This window comes from Zootoca vivipara, chromosome 2 (assembly GCF_965207765.1).
Source record: "Zootoca vivipara chromosome 2, rZooViv2.hap1.1, whole genome shotgun sequence".
In the NCBI taxonomy this organism is placed as follows: domain Eukaryota; kingdom Metazoa; phylum Chordata; class Lepidosauria; order Squamata; family Lacertidae; genus Zootoca; species Zootoca vivipara.
In genome coordinates this window covers 29,508,661-29,529,346 of record NC_142584.1, presented here as the reverse complement: position 1 = coordinate 29,529,346, position 20,686 = coordinate 29,508,661, and the positions used below count along the sequence as shown (strand labels likewise).

Sequence of the window (20,686 nt, the reverse complement as noted above, 5' to 3'; positions counted from 1 at the left end):
CCTAGATTAAGATTCTCCTGCTCCATCGACTGAGCTTTCTCCTGTATTTGTCACCTTTTTTTCTTTCTTTCAGAAACGAAAACTCAAAAGTGACTTACAAAAAAAGAGAATAACAAAGCGACTTAATATACAGCAGTGTTATATATTGTACAGAAGAGCAGATCAAGTCGTTCCAAAAATTTATTTCGCGAATTCTGTGAAGAGGTTGCAAACTCATGTCCATTTCTATCAAAAAGAGGGGATGCTCTGTGCAAAACTGAACGCTGCTCGTTCTTGAAGGCGGAGGACACTCTCTTTTAGGAAGGGCTGTTCTAGTCAGGAGTAACTGTCAAAGGCGGCGGCGCAGCTGCACCTCCCACGACTCCCTCTCTCCCGCCCCAGGCAAGACCCGCGCGCAGGCAAGCGCTAGGCCTGGGCCACAAGACCCTGGGCGGTTACGCGAGATCTGCGCGGTGCATTGTGGGGAACGCCCTGGGCTTGAGGGTGCCGCCATTTTGTCTCTGTCACTCTCGTCAGCGGCGCGGTTTGGGTGTTATTGAAGGAAGGGGGGGAGGCGGAGGCGGCGGGAAGGAAAGAAAGCGCTGGAGGCCGCGGCGGAGAGGCCGGACTTGACGAGCGGGGCATCATGATTTCGGCCGCCCAACTTCTGGATGAGCTTATGGGCCGGGACAGGAACCTGGCCCCGGATGAAAAGCGCAGCAACGTGCGGTGGGACCACGATAGCGTGAGTATGGCCGAGACGGGGCCTCCTCCTCATCTTATCGCGGGCCCTCGCTTGGTCGAGGCCCTTTTGCGCGCGCTTTGAGGGGCGGAGGTAAAGTGGAGGGGGAGAGAAGATGGACCCGTTAGCAGTACAGTGCGAGGAAGAGGTTTACCTGGCGGAGGTCCTAAAATGGGGAGGAGGAGGAGGAGCCGCTCCGCTATTAACTGCTAGAATAGCTTGCAGTCAAAGAGGTCAGGGCGCCTTAAGGCCCTGCGCAGCGGGTAGCGGGCGTGATAGGCAGGGAGCCTCGGAAAGGCTTTGCGGGAGGAAAACGGGGTTGCGTTTCGTGGCCTTGGGGATTGAAGGACAAACAAGGAAAGGTTGTACCCCCCCCCTTATGTTCACGCTGAGGATTTGTGGTTGAAGCGAACAAGAGCTAAACCTCAGGATTTGGGGCGACTGCCTTTTGGGGGAACGCACGGACAGGGAGATTTGAATCCTTTGGGGAGGGCGAGGCACCCGCTGCTCGAATAAAGGGCGTACCGTTCCTGTAGTTTCAACTCTCTTTAATGTGTGATGCTTTTAAGATCGCTTGTTCCACCGCCTTCTAATACGAAGCACAGCTGCCTACGAGAGAGTGTTAACAACCGGAAAGCATTGCAGTGCTACTATCTGGCGAAGTGGTAAATAAGGCTGCAAAATACAGGCACAGCCGAAAACTAAAACAAGCGGGGGGACCGAAATAAACTCGAGCATTGATCGGGCAAAAGGTCTGCCAAAACACAAATTTATTTAAAGTATTGTGCGAGGGGCTGGGGCAGGATGTTCTAAAGTCTATGAGTGCTGCAGTCAAAGGTCCTGTCACCTCTTCCCACCAACTGTGCTTCAAATGAGGGCCACACATGGGCAAGAGTCTCAGCACTTGACTTAGTAACTGACTATCTTAGGAGAGGACATGACCCTTTAGGTATCCTGGTTGCACACTGTTTGGGTATAAAGATAATGGCCAGCAATCTCAGTTGCATCTGGGAAATGACTGGGACCTAGTGATATACAGGAAGATTCCCACACCTGTCCCACTCAGAAATCAAAGTGCTGCATTTTGTACCAGCTGAAGTTTTCACACTGTTGTTCAAAGGCAGCCCAGTCTTGATGTAGCTAAACCATTTGTGATTGTAGCCCTTATCCACAAACAGTGCTGTGAGTACACCAGCCAAACCAGGCAACCACACTGTTGGCCACAATCACATCTTGGAATCAGAAGCAACACTCCTAAAATACAAATTTTGCATTTGTAAAGAATTCAGGACAATTCCTGTTGACATTGCAGGAGTTAGGGATTTGTGACCATTGAGTTTCTCCAGAGGCTTTGCTTCTTAACTTGTGACAGCAGTGAACGTTCATTTACATTGAAAGAGTACATTTCCCCCTTTAACAGCTAGCATACAGTACACAGTTTTTGCTATATCTACACATAAAGAGCTGTTGAATTCATAATGTTGAGAAGTATTTTGCTCCTCTGTTATAGCATTGCCTTAGGAAACTCTGGGCAGGCTGCCTAAAACGTGTTGGAGTCACACTCCTGAAGGAGCAGGTACCTAACTTGAGGGTGTTTCTGGATCCATTACTATCACTTGAGGCTCAAGTGGCCTTGATGGCTTTGAGCAATGGCTCAGCTGCATCACAATTTGGACAGGAACAACCTAACTTCTGGTGTCTAAGCTTGTGATGATCTAAGTTGGACTACTGCAATGTGTTATACAGGCAACTCCGGCGGAACATGTGTAAGCCCACCTCGTTCAGCCCCCTTTCAGGGCCACAGTGTGCATGTCTGGGATCACACACCAATCAAACACATGTAAAATTGTTGCCGTCTGTACATTGAAGATGGTTCTGCAACTGGTGCAGAATTTGGCAGCCAGATTGTTGACTGGGACAGAACTGTCTGAACATACGGTATAACTGATTTTAGCATGACTGCACTGGCTATCAGTTTCTGGACTCAATTCAGAGTGCTGGTTTTGACCTTTAAAGCCATATGTAGTTGAGGACCACAGTACCTCAAGAACCACTGCTCCCCTGAAGCCTGCAGTCATCATATGAGACCCTTCTTTGTGTGCCCCCTCCACAGGATATTTGGAGGGTGTAGTATGCTCTTCCCAGGGATGCACGCCTGGCACCATTTTATTTATTTTAGGCTCCAGGCAAATACTTTTCTCTCTACCTTGCCTCTGGTTCCTTAATTTGAAAGGTGGCATTGTGGCCTCTTTTAGTGGGGTCAGTAATTCCTCATCTGTTGTATCTGTTTAACTGTATTTTTAGATTGTTGTTGGGTGTTCTTAATTGGTTTTAATGTAAGTTGCTAAGGGTCGCTCTTTGAGAAAAGCAGCTCACTGATATAACCAATACTGTATATAAATTGAATAACCTCTGTGCAGTTGGGAAAACGTTTCTGATTTCCAGATGCTAGAACTTAGTGTTTAGGAAATTTCCAGAGAAATGTACCAATATATTCCTCAAATATCGGCACTACACATGGGCAATCTGTCGCAGACATTCTTTCACTGGCCCCTGTGAAGAAATGAGTCAGTACTCATCCATACTGTATAGAAGCTGTTTAAAGATAGCACAAAAAAGTGTTCCTTTATTATTTTTTCCAGAAGTCAAATAGTGGCTCACATAGTATATACATTTCTTTAACGATATATTGAAAATTTTTATTTCCTGCTCACTTACGGAGCAATCCATTACATGTCTACTCTGCAGTAAGTCTCCCTAAGTTCACTGGTGTGAGCAGATACACCAGCATAGTTAAGCTGCAGCCTATCAGTTCTAGGTTGGAGGTGGGGCAAGGTTGGAGAGCAGTGTAAACATTCATTTTCTGTGTTTCCATTGGCTGCTGAATTTTAGTTGCACCTACCCTGTTTCTCCTAAAATAAGACATACCCATAAAATAAGCCATAGCAGGATTTCTAAGCATTTGCACAATATAAGCCATACCCCGAAAATAAGACATAGTGATAGGCGCAGTTCTGGAGGGCCCCAAGGAAGAGGCGAGGCTGGACGCGTAATAAAAAATAAGACATCCCCTGAAAATAAGCCACTGTGGGGTTTTTTTAAAGGAAAAATAAATATAAGAGGGTGTCTTATTTTCGGAGAAACACGGTATATTTTGGTGGCATGCTCTGGAGGTGGAACCAGTGAATGAAAGGATTTAATATGCAGTGTAAATGTGTTTATCCCTCTCCTTGTCCCTGACATACACTCTTTTTGTCCATTATGCCAACATAACTTCCACTGGCTTATTTTATGCCAAGATGAGTCATTCGATCAGTTTAAGGCCAGGATATGGTAATATGCCACATCCTAATTTCTCTCAGAAGGTGCATTTAGGAGTTAGGATTGCATTGCTTTCTACTGAGGAACATAGGAAGCTGCCTTATACTGAGTCAGACCATTGTCTACACTGACTTGCAGTGACTGTCCCCAGTGACTCCCTGATTTCAAAACTGAGTTCAGCCTCACCTAGAAAGGCTGGGGATTGAACTTGGAACCTGTATGCCACTGAGCTACGTTACTATAGGATTGCAGCCTCAGGTGCTTCCATACATGGTTTAAATGAGAAGAACTGAGATCAAGTTGCTAGTTTCTTTCCAGAACCCCAAAATATAGCATCTTGTGTTTGGGTGTAGACAATTCCGGCAACTGGTATTCAGAAACATTGCTGCCTCTGACTGGAGGCAGAGCATAGTCAGCAACAGCTCTTGACTGAAATTCTTAATGTATTGTATAGGTTTTTACTTAATAGTTTACTTGCTAGCCATAGGAAACCAGGAATTGATGCAGGTAGGTGAAAAGTTGGAGAAGGGACAGATTGTGCTATTCCTCTTCTGACAGCCCTCTAAAAGGGCCTGAAGAAATGAGTCAGTACTCATCCATACTGTAAAGCTTACCTAGATGGTTTTAAATGCAGCCAAAATTAGCACTGGTGGGTAAGGTTGGTTTAAAAAGAAAGAAAGATAAAGAATTGGAACAAGAGCAAATTTCTTGATTCTTTTACAGCTTTCTGTCTGACTAAATTTGATGTGTAAGGAAAGTAACTTAAGTTTCTTCTTCTCAAACAGGTTTGTAAATATTACCTTTGTGGGTTTTGTCCAGCTGAATTATTCACAAATACCCGTTCTGACTTAGGTAAGTGCCTTTGGTTTTTTCCCTTATATTATAGCAAATGTCAAGGTCAGGGATAGAAGGTGCCGCCAATAAATATTTGAGGCATTAATCTTTTCTTTGTTTACCTCCTATATGTATGGATGCAGACACACACAAACACTGTCACAAAATCATCTCATTAGGATGTCTGAAAATCTTAGATTTGCATAAGTTCAGAGCCAATAAAGTGAATCTTCCAGAAAATTTGAAATTAGTAAATAGAGCAAAAGAAAACTGCAAAGCTGCCTACATTCATTGCAGTTGGGATCTGTTCATTGTTACTATTGAGCTTATAAAACAGAAAAATTTCAAAAGAAAAATGAAGCACTGGGGAGGAGGGGAACATTTTCAGTTACTGGAAAACGTTCTGCCTCACATTCCTATTCATAGCAGATTATATCTTAAACTTAGAATTTCAATTCAGCAACAATTTGCTTATTTCTAATACAGGCAACCCTCTACTTACACGGGGATTACATTCCAGGGCCCCCACGTGCATAAGCAAAAATCATGTAAGTGGGGAGCCCCTTCTAAAAAGCCTATAAACACCTGTTTTTTCCTGCTATCCAGTTCCATCCACAAAACTCTCTTCAACTAGAGTCGATGCTTGGGGCTGGCTGGAAGATGCACGGAAAAGCAGTAGCAGCTCCTTAAGAGCCCCATTGACTCCAGCTCTCCTGCCATGTCCCAGTTTGAATCTACAGTATCTATTTTCTAGTAACACCTCTATACACAGCCATGTGTGAGTCGATTGCTCTTAAGTGGACGGACGCCTGTATATGGCTTCTGTCAAAGAATCAAAATGCAAACTTCCAGGTTCTTGCAAATACCTTTAGCAATAGTTTCCCAATCTTTCCATCATTTATGGCCTTAAAGGTAAAGGGACCCCGATCATTAAGTCCAGTCACGGACGACTCTGGGATTGCAGCGCTCATCTTGCTTTATTGGCCGAGGGAGCTGGTGTTTGTCCGCAGACGGCTTCTGGGTCATGTGGCCAGCATGACTAAGCCACTTCTGGCGAACCAGAGCAGCACACGGAAACGGCGTTTACCTTCCTGCTGGAGTAATACCTGTTTATCTACTTGCACTTTGGAACTGCTAGGTTGGCAGGAGCAGCGACCGAACAACAGGAGCTCACCCTGTCGCAGGGATTTGAACCGCTGACCTTCTGATTGGCAAGCCCTAGGCTCTGTGGTTTAGACCACAGCGCCACCCACGTCCATAGCTTACTCCATAGCTAACTATATACTGTAAGATTTAGTGCTGTCATGCTCTAGTTCACATTTCAGATCCAGCGGCAGTGTTTTAGCCTGTTCCTAAGACTTCCACTAGCATTCTGATTTTTAATGTGGGTCATACCAAAATTGTACCAGGACAATATCACAGATATTAATGGGTGTGTATTTTAAAGATGTGCCACCAACAAGGTTTGGAATTGTTGTCGCATTCTAAATTGATAGGTAAGATCTCTTCAGTACATTCTTTTTCTGGAACTCTTTGCCTCGACAGTCGTGGGCTTCTGTATTTCAGAGGTTCATAACCACTTTTTATTAGCTCAGTAAATGTTGCAGGGGTATGATGTGCTTGTTCTTGTGCTGTCACTGATTCAATTCAAACTTTGAAAAAAACAAATACAGTATGAAGCCAAGTACACATGAATCTTCATAGAAATATATTGCTTCACCTTAGGCTTGCAAATCTGTACCCTACCTCACCCCATTTTGTCTCGGAGCAAATGACTCTTGATTTTAAACATTAGCCCTGCTCTAGTGTGCCAGTGGAATATTGATCAGGTTACAGTCATTCTGGTACTATGCCAGCATGATGGCAATATGCTAGTAATTCATTTAGAACTCTTAGTACTGTTGTGGAAAGGCACCCGAGTTTTAATCTTTACATTAGTTTGGTTAAAAACTGTTGTCCTTTATCCGGGTCTTTGTTGGCATTGTGTTATCAGAAAGTAATTTGAATGTATCACCATTATTGCTTTTATTTCTAGGTCCTTGTGAGAAAATTCATGATGAAAACCTCAGAAAACAGTGAGTGTGTTTGTAGTTATAATTGATAAGAAGCTAATAAATATAATTAAGCAATAATGCAAGCATTTAAATGAGGTTTTAAAAAATCCTCAGTTAAAATTTCACAAGGTGGATAGCATATAGTCTTTTGTTGTTAGGTAATATGGAGATGGCATTTATCTGAAATTTAATGTAATCATTTCTTTTTTAACATTGTCAGGTATGAGAAGAGTTCTCGATTCATGAAAGTAGGCTATGAAAGAGACTTCCTTCGGTATTTACAGAGCCTGCTTGCAGAGGTGGAACGCCGAATTCGAAGAGGTCATGCACGTTTAGCATTGTCTCAGACTCAACAGGCTTCAGGTGTAAGTACAAAAGCAGAGGGCACGTTAAACATATATGGTCTTGTGTGATATCCATTTGCAGAACTGTTTGCAGAACATATTGTTCTCTCTCCCTTGAACTTCTATAATGTGCCACAAATCTACTCTAGTGTGGGAGCCTGCAGAGGGGAAGGGAAGAGGAGCAGTCTCATTGCACATGTGGATGCTCATTCATGTGATGTTGGATACCACCCTTTGTATTTTCTTATAAGTGTTCTTTAAAGTAGGATAGATACACATACTTGACCAGGAGTTAGAGCATGTTTGAATTACTTTATCTTAACTGTGTTTCTCAATGTATATACAGTTCTCTTACTGCTTTATAAGTTCCTTAAAACTGAAAAAACACAAGAATGGCAGGATACAACATAAGCCACACTTAGATGAAACTAATATATGTGCTATTTGAAGCTAACTTCTGAACTCGTCAAAATCGAGTTTCTAAATGTGTACTGTTGCTCTGATGGTTAAGAGATAACTGAGTGGTAGGTGGAAGCCACAGTGTGGAAGGTGAAAGCTTAGCTTTCAAATTTTCCAGAAAGGGACCCTGCAAGTGCAGAACCCATATTTGGGTCTGCACAGAGACCATGTACAACAGAGGTGGAGAACCTCCAGTCCATGGATCAGACTTAGCCTTTCAGGCCTCCCCCTTTCGCCTTGCAGACCATTTGGGGCAAGCCATGTCTACCTGCCCTACATCTGATGTCATCCTATTAACTGTGGGGCTTGTCCATAGCTGCCTTGTGCACCTCTCCAAATCTCTGACAACCAGCTGGTTGTCAGGAGCCTTCAAAGCACTGCACAGTGCTAAGCAGGATCTCTCTCTCTTCACATCAGCTGCTGCAAAGGGGGAGCAATCCTGAGTTCAGACTCAATAGGAATCTCTGGTGCACCCATTTCCAGCACTAAGTGGGATTCCCCTTACTGCTGTCCCTATCCTTTCAAACTTTTAGGAACAAACTTTAATGGGAGGGAGGGGCTTCAGAGAGCAGTTTGGCAAACCATTATCTGAAGCAGTTCCATCGCTCTTAACGTTGCTCCAGCAAGGGATTTTGACAGGTAGTCAGGGCCACTCACCTGTCATATTTGGCCTGTAAGGCCACTCTTGATAAGCATCTGGCCCATGGAGCCCAAAAGGTTCTCCACTTCTGATGTAGATGAACTTATTTTGGAATTTCTTTCTTCTTACAACTTATTCTTTGATATGAGTTGTGCTGTGGACATGACAAAGCAGAACAATGTTTTGTTGCACTCATAACTTTTAGGTGTTTGTTGTCACTTTTATTTTAATATTTAGCAAGCAGCAGGACCTACTGGTAAAAATGAAGAGAAGATTCAAGTATTAACTGACAAGATTGATGTACTTCTACAACAGGTAATTGTCTTGAATCATACATACAGAAATGTTTATAAAGTTGGATCAAGACGTATACTAACTTTGTTCTCTCTATTAGATTGAAGAACTAGGTTCTGAAGGAAAGGTGGAAGAGGCTCAAGGCATGATGAAACTTGTTGAACAGTTAAAAGAGGAAAGAGAGTTGCTCAGATCTACAACTTCGGTAAGTAAGAGTCCTATTTTTCTCTAGGTCTGGAAGCCCCAATAGAATACAGTCAAATAAACTTGACCTCACAAAAGCCTTATTTTTCCAGCTTGTATTCTTCCAACTTTTTGAATAAATAGATTCTTTTGATTGCCACCAAAATATTTTCATATTTTATTAGTAATTGAGCTTTAACCATGCATATATGAGATTAATAGCCTGTATAAAGGCAAGTCAATTTATGGGCCCAAAAAATTGGAGAATTGTTTCTAGTGGTATCGTTCCACTGGTGCAAGGCTCTTTGATCCAGCAGAGGCTTTCAGAAATAGCAGGACAGGGAGGAGGGGGCAGTTTTCACCTGTTCTTCCTTTAGCACCCCCCTTCAATTGCTCCAGAAGGTAAGAGGGGGATCTTGTCCCCATCCCTGTTCTTGTCCTATTAAGGGATAGAGACTATCTTAGAACTTCATTAAGGCTTTGGAATTGAAATTAACCCAGTAGAATTTAACACCATGGAAGATTATGACTTGTTTCTTATCCAATGGCAGCCTTGGGTTTAGAGGGGTTGTTTAAATGCTATATTGTGTGCAGCTGGACTAATATGCTTGTCAGTTGCTTTGCAGATAGAATTGCATGAAGGTCTATTTTAAAGGTGCACCTGCACTTGAATTATAATGCAGTTAGACCAATCTTGTGATCTGCTTTGGACATGAAATTTTGTGTATTTTTATAGCAAATGGTTAGCTGCTTGCACGCCAAGGGGTAGGTTAAGAATTTGAAAAATAAGTTGTATTGTTGCTACGTAATTAAATAAAGTGTTAATGTAACTATCTGTTTTAATAAGTATCTTCTGTTTCCAGACAATTGAGAGCTTTGCAGCTCAGGAAAAGCAGATGGAAGTTTGTGAAGTCTGCGGAGCATTTTTAATCGTAGGAGATGCGCAATCCAGGGTAGATGATCACTTGATGGGAAAACAGCATATGGGTTATGCAAAAATTAAAGCTACAGTGGAAGAACTAAAAGTATGTTCAATCTGCATGTTTTTTTAGATTTGTATGTGCTTGGCATTACTGTCAACATATAGACTGTGTACGTGGCAATGCCACTATAAAAATGATTTTAGAACTGAAATACTCGGAATCTTGTGATATCAAGTAGGTGAACTTCTCAGCTTACATTCTTGAATACTACCAACAGAGAAAAGTATTGACTTATTTTTATTTTCATCCATGTTACACAAAGGTTAAAGTACATACTGGCCTGATTCATGCATATCCCTAAGCCAAACCATGGCTAGGCAGGTACTTGCAGCAAAAATTGCAGTTGCTTCTGGTCTGCTCAGAACTACCAGGGCTCATGGTTCATTTTCTTCCAGGCAATCACAAAGCTGGGTTCATGAGTAAACTGATTTAGCACAGAATAATGTGCTTTTTGCTGTGAGTACCTGCTTGCTCATGTTTAGTTCTTGTTTGGCTTGGTATTATGTGCAAAGTGGGACAGTGTCAATTATTATTTATGGGGAATGGAAAACCAAAAATTAAGCAATATATCAGAATAGCCACTGGCATAGGAATGAGAAACTAATAAGATAAAAATAATTGGATTGATATAGGTGTTTGCAGTTTAGGATCTGTTTACTGAGCTAAGAAAGACAAAAGTTGGTATTCCACAAGTTTCAGTAAAAAGCATTGACAGTCTTAGAACTGTCCCATACAAAATGTTATATGTTCATGGCACTTCTATGCATAATTTAGCTACATATTTTGATAAATGTCTCCAGATTTTAACCAACAATTAACAAGTGGTGTCTGAAATGGTTTTGCTTGGTTAATGGCCTGTTCTGTGGAGTTTTAAGCACTATACGTACACATAAATGTATACATACAATGCATCCAACTGTAGTTAGCTGAGATTCTAATCTGCCAAATCATGGTACATTTGAGGACAAGGTGTTCAGTACAATTTTGTTCTTGCATTGAGCAGGGTTCTTCAAAAATATGTTCTTTGTGTGCAGAGATACAGCCTATTGCTTTCATTGGAGGTTTTTAAGCAGAGGCTGGGTAGCCATCGTGCCATGGATGCTTTCGTTGAGATTCCTGCATTGTAGGGGGTTGGAGTAGATGGCCCTCAGGGTTCCTTTCAACTCTACAGTTCTATGATTCTATTTGTATATATGTTATCATTAATGTTACCAGATAATGGAGGTGTTTTAAATTTTATCTGAAATAGACTGTTAAAGCGTGTTTCATGGTAGTGAGTATTGCCCTTTCTTAAGAAGCATTAAATCTTCCAGTAGTTTTGGGTTCGAGCCCCACATTGGGCAAAAGGTTCATGTATTGCAGGGGAGTTGGACTAGATGATCTTCATGGTGCCTTACAGTTCAACAATTCTATGATTCTGATAACCTTTCTGTAATACTTTCCTTTTTAAGGAAAAATTAAGAAAGAGAACTGAAGAGCCTGAGCGTGATGATCGGTTAAAAAAAGAGAAACTAGAACGTGAAGAGCGAGAGAAGGAACGTGAAAGGGAAGAAAAGGAAAGAAAGCGACGGCGTGAAGAAGAAGAAAAGGAAAAAGAGCGGGCTCGTGATAGAGAGAGACGAAAGAGGAGTCGTTCACGAAGCAGACACTCAAGCAGAACTTCTGACAGGAGGGGTAGTCGGTCAAGGGACCATAAAAGATCAAGAAGCAAGGACAGAAGACGAAGCAGGTATCAGTCTGGGAAGGGGCTAAGGACATTAGATTTCTTTGAAGTTAATTGAATAAATTGAGACGGATGGTGAGTCGAGAGAACAAAGGTGTAGACTTCCTGAAAAACTGCTTGAGGTTTTCAGTACTTAAAATTCCTCACAAGTATCTGAAAACTTGGCATAAATAGGGTTTAACCAGTTTTGAGCAAACTTTGGCTTACATTTCTCAAGGCAGTTTTACACTAAGCACTTTGCAGCAAAACTGTGGTTTATATCAAAGTTTGGTTTAAGTGTGAATCTGCCTCCCCCCAATTTTGCCAATCCATATGTGGCTTCTTTTCTGCCCACACAATTCAAACAAGTCATAATAGGAGGAGTTTGAGCTGCACAGGCAGTTTCAGTTGAACTGTGATTTATCGAGTTACAGTACATGAACCAGCTCTTTGTTGCCAAATGTTTGCTATGAAACTGTCTTCAGAAGTGGAATCCAAAGTTTCTTAAAACTTTATAAGCCTTATATGTGTCAATTTTTTATGTCAAGTTTACTTGTGATAAATTTAGGGAAGTGCTTTAACTATTATTGGGGATAGTCAGCTAAATTATTGCATATGCAGAATGACTTCTGCTTGTGCAATGGGACACTCCCCCCCCCCCCCCCGGCCCTGTCCATTACTCACACCATCCCCAAATCTGCTCCAGAGAGTTGAGGGAACCATTGGAACATATCTAGGGACATGTGAGGGGGGAGAATGTCCCATTGTGCCAGGAGAAATCCTTTCACTGGTGGAACGTTCACATTAGCACCAGGTTGAATTCTACCCATTCTTCTTACATTTTTAGGAGTCGAGATCGACGCAGAAGCAGAAGCCATGATAGGTCAGACAGAAAACATAGATCACGTAGCAGGGACAAAAGGCGGTCAAAGAGTCGGGATCGGAAATCTTACAAGCACAGAAGCAAAAGCAGAGAGCGAGACCAAGACAGGAAATCTAAGGAAAAAGGTCAGTTCATATGACTGGTGAAGAATAGTTTTTCTGCAGAGCTGTGCCATGATCTTCTGGTGATTGTTGCCCCCATAGATTCCTCCTGAACTATTAAATACAAACTTTTAAATACTTGATGCACCTTTCCTTCTCCCTTCCAATACTGTAGCATATTAGTATTAGTATATTCAGAACCATGTTTTTGGTGGTGGTTGTAAAACAACCAGGAGTCAGAATTCCTGATCTGTAAATAACCCAAACATTTACCAGTCAAGCTTCATCTGCCTTCTGCCCACTTCTGCATTTTGCAGACTCAACAATACTAACAGTAAATTGGTGTGATATTTAGAGTGTTCCTGAAGACATGGTGCATAAAGATGGCATGTCACTACTGTTCCATGTTCTTACATACAGTTACTTCCCTTTGGTGAACACTTTCTCTTCAGCCTCTGTGGTTTATTATTCACCCTTGTCTGCATTTCCAACACTTTAGGAATATGAAAGAGCCTAATTAAATCTGTTCTTGGCTTGTTATTTATTTTTCAGGTATTAAGTTAAATATGTATTTTTTAAAATCAGTTCTAATGAATGTAGTAGTTTTCCTTATTGTGGTGGATACTGCACTGGCTGATTTCTTGCATTAGCATATAATGGTAATCAAGTTCTAGTGCAACATGATCGACTTTAGCAAATTTTGGGCTCTCCTCCTGCAAACCTGAGATAAAGAATTCATAAGCTTCTGCTTTTAGTTAACCAGAGTTTGTCATGTTGTTTGAATATGAAATTGTGGTAAGGACTAACCTTGCTTGTGACACAGCAGCCACAGTAAGCAAAAGCTTCTGAACTGTTCCTCTTGACCACACAGGAGAGGCGAGCACACAAGCCTGAAGCTCATTGTGAATCATTCCATTGTTTGTTACTTTGTCCACCCAGAAATAACATAAAACCCCTCTCTCTCAAATTAAGAATCCGTGTTAGCTTCAATTCCCATTTTTAAATGACATGCACATATATAGCCATGTAATGGGATACTTGCAAAACCTCGAAGGTCAGAGGTACACCTCTTGTCTAAAAGATGTTGGGGAAATTTCTGGCCTCTGGAACAATTTTCAGTGTAGTCTTCTCTTGAGAATAAGTATGCCTGTTTTCCAAGCCCATTATCAAAGTAACTTGGGAAATGGCCTGTTATATATGCTCCGCCCTAAATTATTTTATTTGATACGCTGGAATCTCCCTTCTCAGCATGTGGGTCACTTACACTGCAATCATATGCCTGTCTACTGGGAAGTAAGCCCCAAAGTTAAACTGAGCTTACTCCCAGGTAGGTGTGTAGGATTGCTGCCTTAGTGGTGAACAATATGAATGTTTAGTGTTCTGCATAACGCTTTGTGGTCTCCACATTGAAAGGAAGCCTTTAAAAGCTGTCATCAGCTAGCCAGCCTCTTCAAGCTTCACTGCCTCAATTTTGGATTGTATTTCATAAATCCCTGTAAGGTCTCCTTACTAGATAGAGGCTTGGAGTTTTTTTCTGCTTTAGGCATCCTTTATATGTATAGAATGATGGTCATTGAATTAGATATGACTGCCAGTTATTCGCCTCTAGAAATATTCATTTTGGTATGTTGGTTGTGTATTTCTTTTTATTAATGCAAAGTTAAACAAATTCCTGCTCAAGGAAGTATTACCAAAGTCCCCAGGACTGTGATTAAAAAAAGCAGAGTAATGGGAATGGTACAAATATATGGTTGTGACCCAGTGAGGCAAGCCTGATGCACTCAGCTGTGTACTATTCTAAAATGTGGCATCAGAATAGGCTGCAGAGTCTATTATGGCATTCATTGGTTCTAGAGAAGACAACAGTGCTTCTTGCATAAATAGTGATCTTATTATCTCCAGGGGGTCTGCATTTAAACAATCTTGGACTGCTTCATTCTCTTCTATTCAATGCCTTTTGTCTGGATTTTCAAAGAACTGAGTTTGTGTATAAACTAATGGTTTTATAGCTTAGTAGAATACTTCACAATTTAATGGTATGCAATGCTAAATAACGTTTATCTATACCAGTAACACGGGAAGGTATCTGCCCAGAAGTCATAACCAGAATATACAGCTCATTTCCCCTTTCCCAGTCACCCTGTAACACTAAAAAGTGGTGTGACTCAACTACATTGCACACACCAGCTGAGGGTGTGTTTAAATACTATTCTTGCTATTTTCCCACTTTCTCGCCTACAACTCTTTTGGTGTTGTGATTGTGGTTACTCTTGGAATTTGACTTCCTCCCATGTCACTTGAGCATTGGTAAAAAAAAAATGTTAGTCATTGTTAAGCAGTTGTATGAATGTCTGTCCTCCCTACATGTTCTATATTCTATTCTGTTGTACTTATGAAAGCATGTTTTAAGTTTATTCAGTTAATTACACATAGGACCTTTCTGAAGAAAGCCTCAGTGAAGATAGGAGCACAGATATTATCAACTGGTCTGGTATTGAGGAACTGGAATTTTAAGCAAATCTTGCTCATTGCCTTGCATTAAATTGGAGCTTCATAGTAAGAAAATACCCCAGATCTGAGAGAAACTGAACAAATACAAAATAAATTTTCAGTTCTATTAACTTGACTGTGAAACACTCCACCCCGATTTCTGACCCTATTCAGTGAAACAGTTAAGTTTCTCTTACTTAAGCACAGCTAGTCAGTATTTGAACAGATAGCACTGCAGCATTTGTACTGTATGTGTGCCCATTTTATTTCCCTGTTTATGATCAGAAAAGCAATTTTCAAGAAATAGGTAGTAGGATTATACTCCTTGCAGATATGCTATGGGGGTCGGTAACAAATCTTTCATCAAACAGAATTATTCCTTGAGCTCTACTTACCAAATCAAAGATAAACTACTTTAGCGTAGACAAAAAAGTTTTTATCGTATAGCTTCCTATTTTAATTCACAGGCCAATAGGTCAGTAACTGTTTTACAGTTGCCAAGAAAAGCGCCTCTCTCCCCCATCTGTCCAAACTCAAAGCAATAAAACACCTTCTGGAGAATCTACATATTTTGCCCATTTAAAGGGCTGTTGAGCTCTATCGTATCTACATAGGACAGAAGATAAGCTTATTGGACTGACAGCTAGTCCTCTGCGGGGCAACAAGACTGGTGTTCCTCAGTGGATCTACATGTGAATCGGCGATACCTAATAAAGCAAAAATTGAAGACTTTCAAAAAGGTCAGTTAGTGCAACCGATCCAGGCAATTATTACATCAAACAGACACCTCTTAAGAGTTCCAAAGTTAACTGGACTTTGGTGACTGGTTTTCTCTCCGCTTCAAATATTGAGTGTTTTCCCTTAGGCAGTGGTTCCTTTGTAGTTCCTCCCCACCTCCCCTTTTTTGGCTGTTATCTGCATAATAAAGCTGTTCAAATTTTCTTGATGAAAGGAATTGAAACTAACTTCAAAAAAATATTTTGTTTCTACAGTAGGCCATAAGTATGCCTTTCCAGAAACTTCACCCATACAGCTTTGACAGTATCTTCTGTTTGTTCCCTGTTCTTTATTCTTTGCTCTTGCATTAAATACAGCCATTCAAATAATCTAATATACTTTATCTGGATGCTTAAAGAATAATTTTGGTTCATTATGCTGATGAGAGAAATACCCCCAAGTGATTTCAGTGTACAGCATACACGGCTTACACTATATGCATGTTATATATACATAACAGCTTTAATGGGACAAAAACCTGGTAACCATGTCTGATATGAAAACTGCCCACCATAATGAGCTATGCATTGAATAAGAGAAAGACACATGGCTATCTTAAATTTTTATTTTCTCCAGGTCAACTCATTATTCTGGCTTTACTAATTTTATTGGCAGCCAATCCATTGTCAGATTCTCTTATAGCTACCTCTGCTATTTAGAGTTACCTGTTTTCAGTGAACCAGGAGTCCCATTAACCTAGTGTCCGAATTTCAAGCAACTTTGTCAAGTTTGTAACTTGTAATTGTTTTGGACATGAAAATTAAGTGCATCTTCTTGCAAGATAGGAAAATGAAAATTGAAAACCTATTGTGCTTTGAAGGTTACTTCTTTTTGGCTCCCAGCAGTCATGGATTGTTAAATATCAGCCTGATAATGCACTTACACAGATTACTTTCTCTCTTCTTGGCAGTGGTTGGCAAGTAGGGAGACAATCCCCAATCCTGGTGAGGTGATGGGGCATAGCAGGCAAATGAAGGTAAAGGAGGTGGGAATGGGCTCTGGAAAAAGAGTGAGGGAAGAGCAGGCACTACCATTTGAGAATAGTACATGAAGCCATGGAGAAAAAGGTTTCGGGAATACGGGCTATCAAAAAGATAAGCATGCAAATCTATAAAAACAATACAAAATTTAAATGTTCTTAAAACTTCAGGCAGTAATATGCATAATTGATTCAAATAGCCAAATCAAAATCAGCTCTGTGGTTTGGATCCAGACTTTGCCTTTCCCAGATGAAAGAGACTCCTTCCATCCAGATTTTCAGCCGAGTGGGAGGAGAGGTAATGTTTGCCAATTCACCTCTCTGCAGCCCCCAGTTCCACCTCCCATGTTCTTCCAGAAGGTGTTGCAACCCTCCAGAACAGTGTTAGAGGTGGCGCAGGGTGTTGCATTGAGGAGAAATAATTAAAATCACTCCTTCCTCTGTCACCTGCAATATCTCCACCAATGAAGTAAGGCCTGGATCTAACCCTGTACGTTAAGGTTTGTTACCTAAGATCAGTACGTAAAACTGTAGAAATTAAATTGCTTTAAGGTGTTCTGTGCATATGCTGTCTGAGAGGTCAAGAGTTCAAACATGTTCTGAATACCAATTGCGGGAAACCACAATAGGTAAGCATCCTCTTGTACTCAAATCCTGCTTGCTAGTTTCCTACAGACAGCTGTTTGGCTACTGTGAGAACAGGATGCTGGACTAGATGGATCACTGGCCTGATCCAGCAGGCTCTCCTTATATCATTTTGTTCTTATATGAAGTTTTAAAAACATAGGGTCATTTCCCTCTCTGCTCTGGCCCAGCAGATTAGGTGTTTGCATCAGAGGTCATAGGAAGCTGCCAACAGGAATCAGACCAACAAGTCCCTTTTGCTCAGTATTTTCTGACCAGCAGTGGCTCTCCAGCATATAAGACAATAAGTCTGTCTAAGCCCTGTCTGGATATGCCAGGGGCTGAAGCTGGGACTTTCTGTATGCAAGGCAGGCGCTCTACCACTGAGCTACGGTCCTTCCCCAAATTTGTTCATGGTCTTGAGCTAAATTAAGTGATTAAAAGTTGTATACTGTGATGAGTCTGTAGTTTTAGACACATTTTACACTAGTCTCCACATCAGGTAGTTTTCAGTTAGGTAGCATGTACATGGCTTGCGGTTTTGACCAGAACTATCAAACAGGTCAGTGACTTTTGCATTGTAATCTTAAGCAGTTCTGCCTCCCCTTTGTGCTATCCCTTCCCTCAGATCTTGTTCATTCTGGTGGAATATTTCATTCAATATTAGCACTGTAACTTTGATCTCTAGTTTGCAATTTTACAGCCAATTGCTGATGTCTCGGCATATACTTCACCCCTGAAAAGCGTGATACCTTGTGTGTCTTTACTGTGAAGTCCATGGTCAATGTCTTCTTTCATGGCAGAAAAGAGGGGATCTGATGATAAAAAAAGTAGTGTGAAGTCCAGTAGTCGGGAAAAACAGAGTGAAGACACAAGCATGGACTCCAAGGAAGGCGATGCTAAGAATGAGGTCAATGGGACCAGTGAAGACATTAAATCTGAAGGTGACACTCAGTCCAATTAAAACTGATCTGATATGACCTCAGATCAGACAGAGGTAAGTGCATTATTTCAAACTTTGATTAGGGCTTTTTGTTACTGTTTAACAGTGCAGCGTAAGTATGTACAGATGAAGATGGAGCTAAGTCAACAAGAAGAGGTACTAAAGCAACTTCTGAAGGAAAACACAGTGTAGTCCTGCAAAATCTTTTGAGGTACATTGTTTTGTATCGGCTATTTTGTAGCAGATTCATACCCCCATTAGTGTGCCTCTTGGGAACATATTTGTAATCTAGTCCCTTAGAAATTAATTATCCTATTTTTTATTTTTAGGGGATTTATTATCTTTTTTAACAACTTGAACTGATTTTGTAATTAAGTCCATATTGTGTTGGTGCATCAGAAACATTTGCTTTAATACTTAATATTAGAGGCACATGTTGGACTATTTTGTTTTTATATAAACTGCTAGTATTTCTTTGTCAAGGATGTTTCTAGTTTTTTTGCTTTGCCTTGCATTCTAATGCAGTTTGTTCTGTAACTCGAGAGCCAGTAGCATTGGATTGATGGAAGTGTAGGGTTTATGAATAATTGCAGCTGACTACCATACCTCACACAGCGTTGGTGTTGTGAGCGGCCCATGAAAAGCCAAATTAAAAATCAAGGATTCAGTCAAACTAAGCAGGTACTCATGCCAGGTACTCCTTTCTCTACCCACATCCATGTTTGAATGCTGTTGCCTGTAATCTTTAAGCTTACTGTTGTGTGTTTTATTTACAAAGAGTGAAAAGGAATCTTTGTGCATATATTGTGAAACTGTTAACCTGATATTAACTTGATTGGAATTTTCTTTCAACTGTGTGTAGGGATGCAGTGCTGCCCAGAATTAGATATCTTTATTAAATGCAATAAATACTACACAATAATCGCCTTGTAACATTCAATGCATTTCAAGTCTTTAAGAGGTATGTGTTTATAATTTCCTACTGCGTAGGAGAATTGCCAGGCAGCCATGGCACACAGCAGCATATACTGGCTGATACCAGACTTGGGAGGCAAATGAAAATAAAGGCCAATGTCAGAAACACCCAATAGGTATATATAAATGGCAAGAATGTATATAACCACATTGTTAGTTAAATGAAGCTAAATCTTATACATAAATAATTGCCCCGTCTTGACCTATGATTTCTCAGGGTCATTCCTTAAGTAAGGAATAAACCCAAATAAAACCAGCTGATTTATTGATTTCCTTGCAACATAGTTAATATAGTTTCAGCTTATCTTCTAAGAACCCCTAACCAATTTACAGTGCAGGCCTATGCATGCTTATTCAGAAGTAGGTTCCACTGTGTTCATTGGGGCTTACTTCCAACTAAATGTGCATAGGATTTTAGCCATACAGTGCAATCCTCTGAGCACTAATGTTGCACACCCTCCATTCGGTATTTGCATTTGACCTCTGTGCAAGCCCTGTTGGAATACATGGCTTCCCAACAACAGTGGTTGGTGAATTGTGACATCATGTTTGTCCTTAACTGTCCAATACACAGGGGTGTTAGGTGTAATTTTTATGAGATTATTTTGAAGAGTTAAGCAGGCAGCAAGCAGGCGCTATTTAGGAATGGCAAATGAAAGTAATTTCTGTTCCCACTATCTGACTCTCTTTTCCCAACATTTTGCGTTATAGGAGAACCATGTGACAAGTCTGCGAAGAAGCCTGAAGACTGCTTAATACGAAGATCTGCTTTAAAATGAGGTGAAAGAAAGCTGTAGTGGCATAGAAAAAAAATTAAAGTTCAGTTAGATTTTTTAAAATAAAAATTAATTGAGGACTGTTGTGACCTCTCAAAATGCAGAGAGAAGTTAATAAGCAAACATGCTACTGAGAATTTAAGTCCTGTTATCATTTTTTTTCCTATAAGACTTTTAAGACGATAAACCAACATAACCTGAACACATGGCTTGCTCAGTGTTTAATTGCAAGTTTTCATTCTTGAACTTTGAAACACAAGGATAAATGTTTAGTATTTTGTGTGACTCAGACTAAAATAAACCCCATTTTTACAACAAAGCTATACCTGGCTTCTTGATATACCCTAATGGAAATACAGTATCTATGACTTTCTGTTACACATTTGATTGTCATTGAGTGTTTAATATTAAATAGACTTCTTTCCAAATAAATCAAATGTGTTCAAGTTCATTCTTGTCTATCCCCATGCCCCCACCCCAGATCAAAATGAGAGGTTGGGGTATTCCTCTTTATCAAAATTTACGTAACCAATTTCTGTCCCAGTAGTTTCCATAGCTTTTTTAAAAGTGTAAATAAAGATAAAGAGGTAACACTGCAAATTT

The 20,686-nt window shown here is 40.7% G+C and overlaps 1 protein-coding gene across 14 annotated transcripts; it reads left to right on the top strand.

Moving 5' to 3' along the window:
• The first annotated feature begins 520 nt into the window (after window positions 1-520).
• Window positions 521-20,683, top strand: LUC7L3 (LUC7 like 3 pre-mRNA splicing factor). Of its 14 annotated transcripts, none has more exons than XR_015948394.1 (13): window positions 521-724; window positions 4,828-4,894; window positions 6,912-6,951; window positions 7,151-7,295; window positions 8,611-8,688; window positions 8,768-8,872; window positions 9,714-9,875; window positions 11,285-11,562; window positions 12,383-12,543; window positions 15,624-15,749; window positions 16,697-16,762; window positions 18,193-18,386; window positions 20,019-20,520. XR_015948394.1 is itself a non-coding variant. In XM_035104349.3 (11 exons), exons 1-10 carry the CDS (start codon window positions 626-628, stop codon window positions 18,351-18,353), a joined length of 1,296 nt encoding a protein of 431 aa, XP_034960240.1. In that variant the 5' UTR covers window positions 521-625; the 3' UTR covers window positions 18,354-18,386; window positions 20,019-20,683. The 14 variants fall into 14 exon arrangements, 2 of the variants coding, with proteins under 2 accessions (XP_034960240.1, XP_088519188.1); XR_015948392.1 differs by having other exon boundaries at window positions 18,193-19,423; XR_015948398.1 differs by lacking the exon at window positions 15,624-15,749 and having other exon boundaries at window positions 20,019-20,683.
• Window positions 20,684-20,686: the final 3 nt, after the last annotated feature.

Excerpts from the sequence above, each read along its gene's own strand:
- LUC7L3 (XM_035104349.3), top strand. The coding sequence starts at position 626 with ATGATTTCGGCCGCCCAACTTCTGGATGAGCTTATGGGCCGGGACAGG. Across the intron at positions 8,689-8,767 it reads TTGATGTACTTCTACAACAG|ATTGAAGAACTAGGTTCTGA; the intron begins GTAATTGTCTTG and ends TCTCTCTATTAG. Across the intron at positions 9,876-11,284 it reads CTACAGTGGAAGAACTAAAA|GAAAAATTAAGAAAGAGAAC; the intron begins GTATGTTCAATC and ends TTCCTTTTTAAG.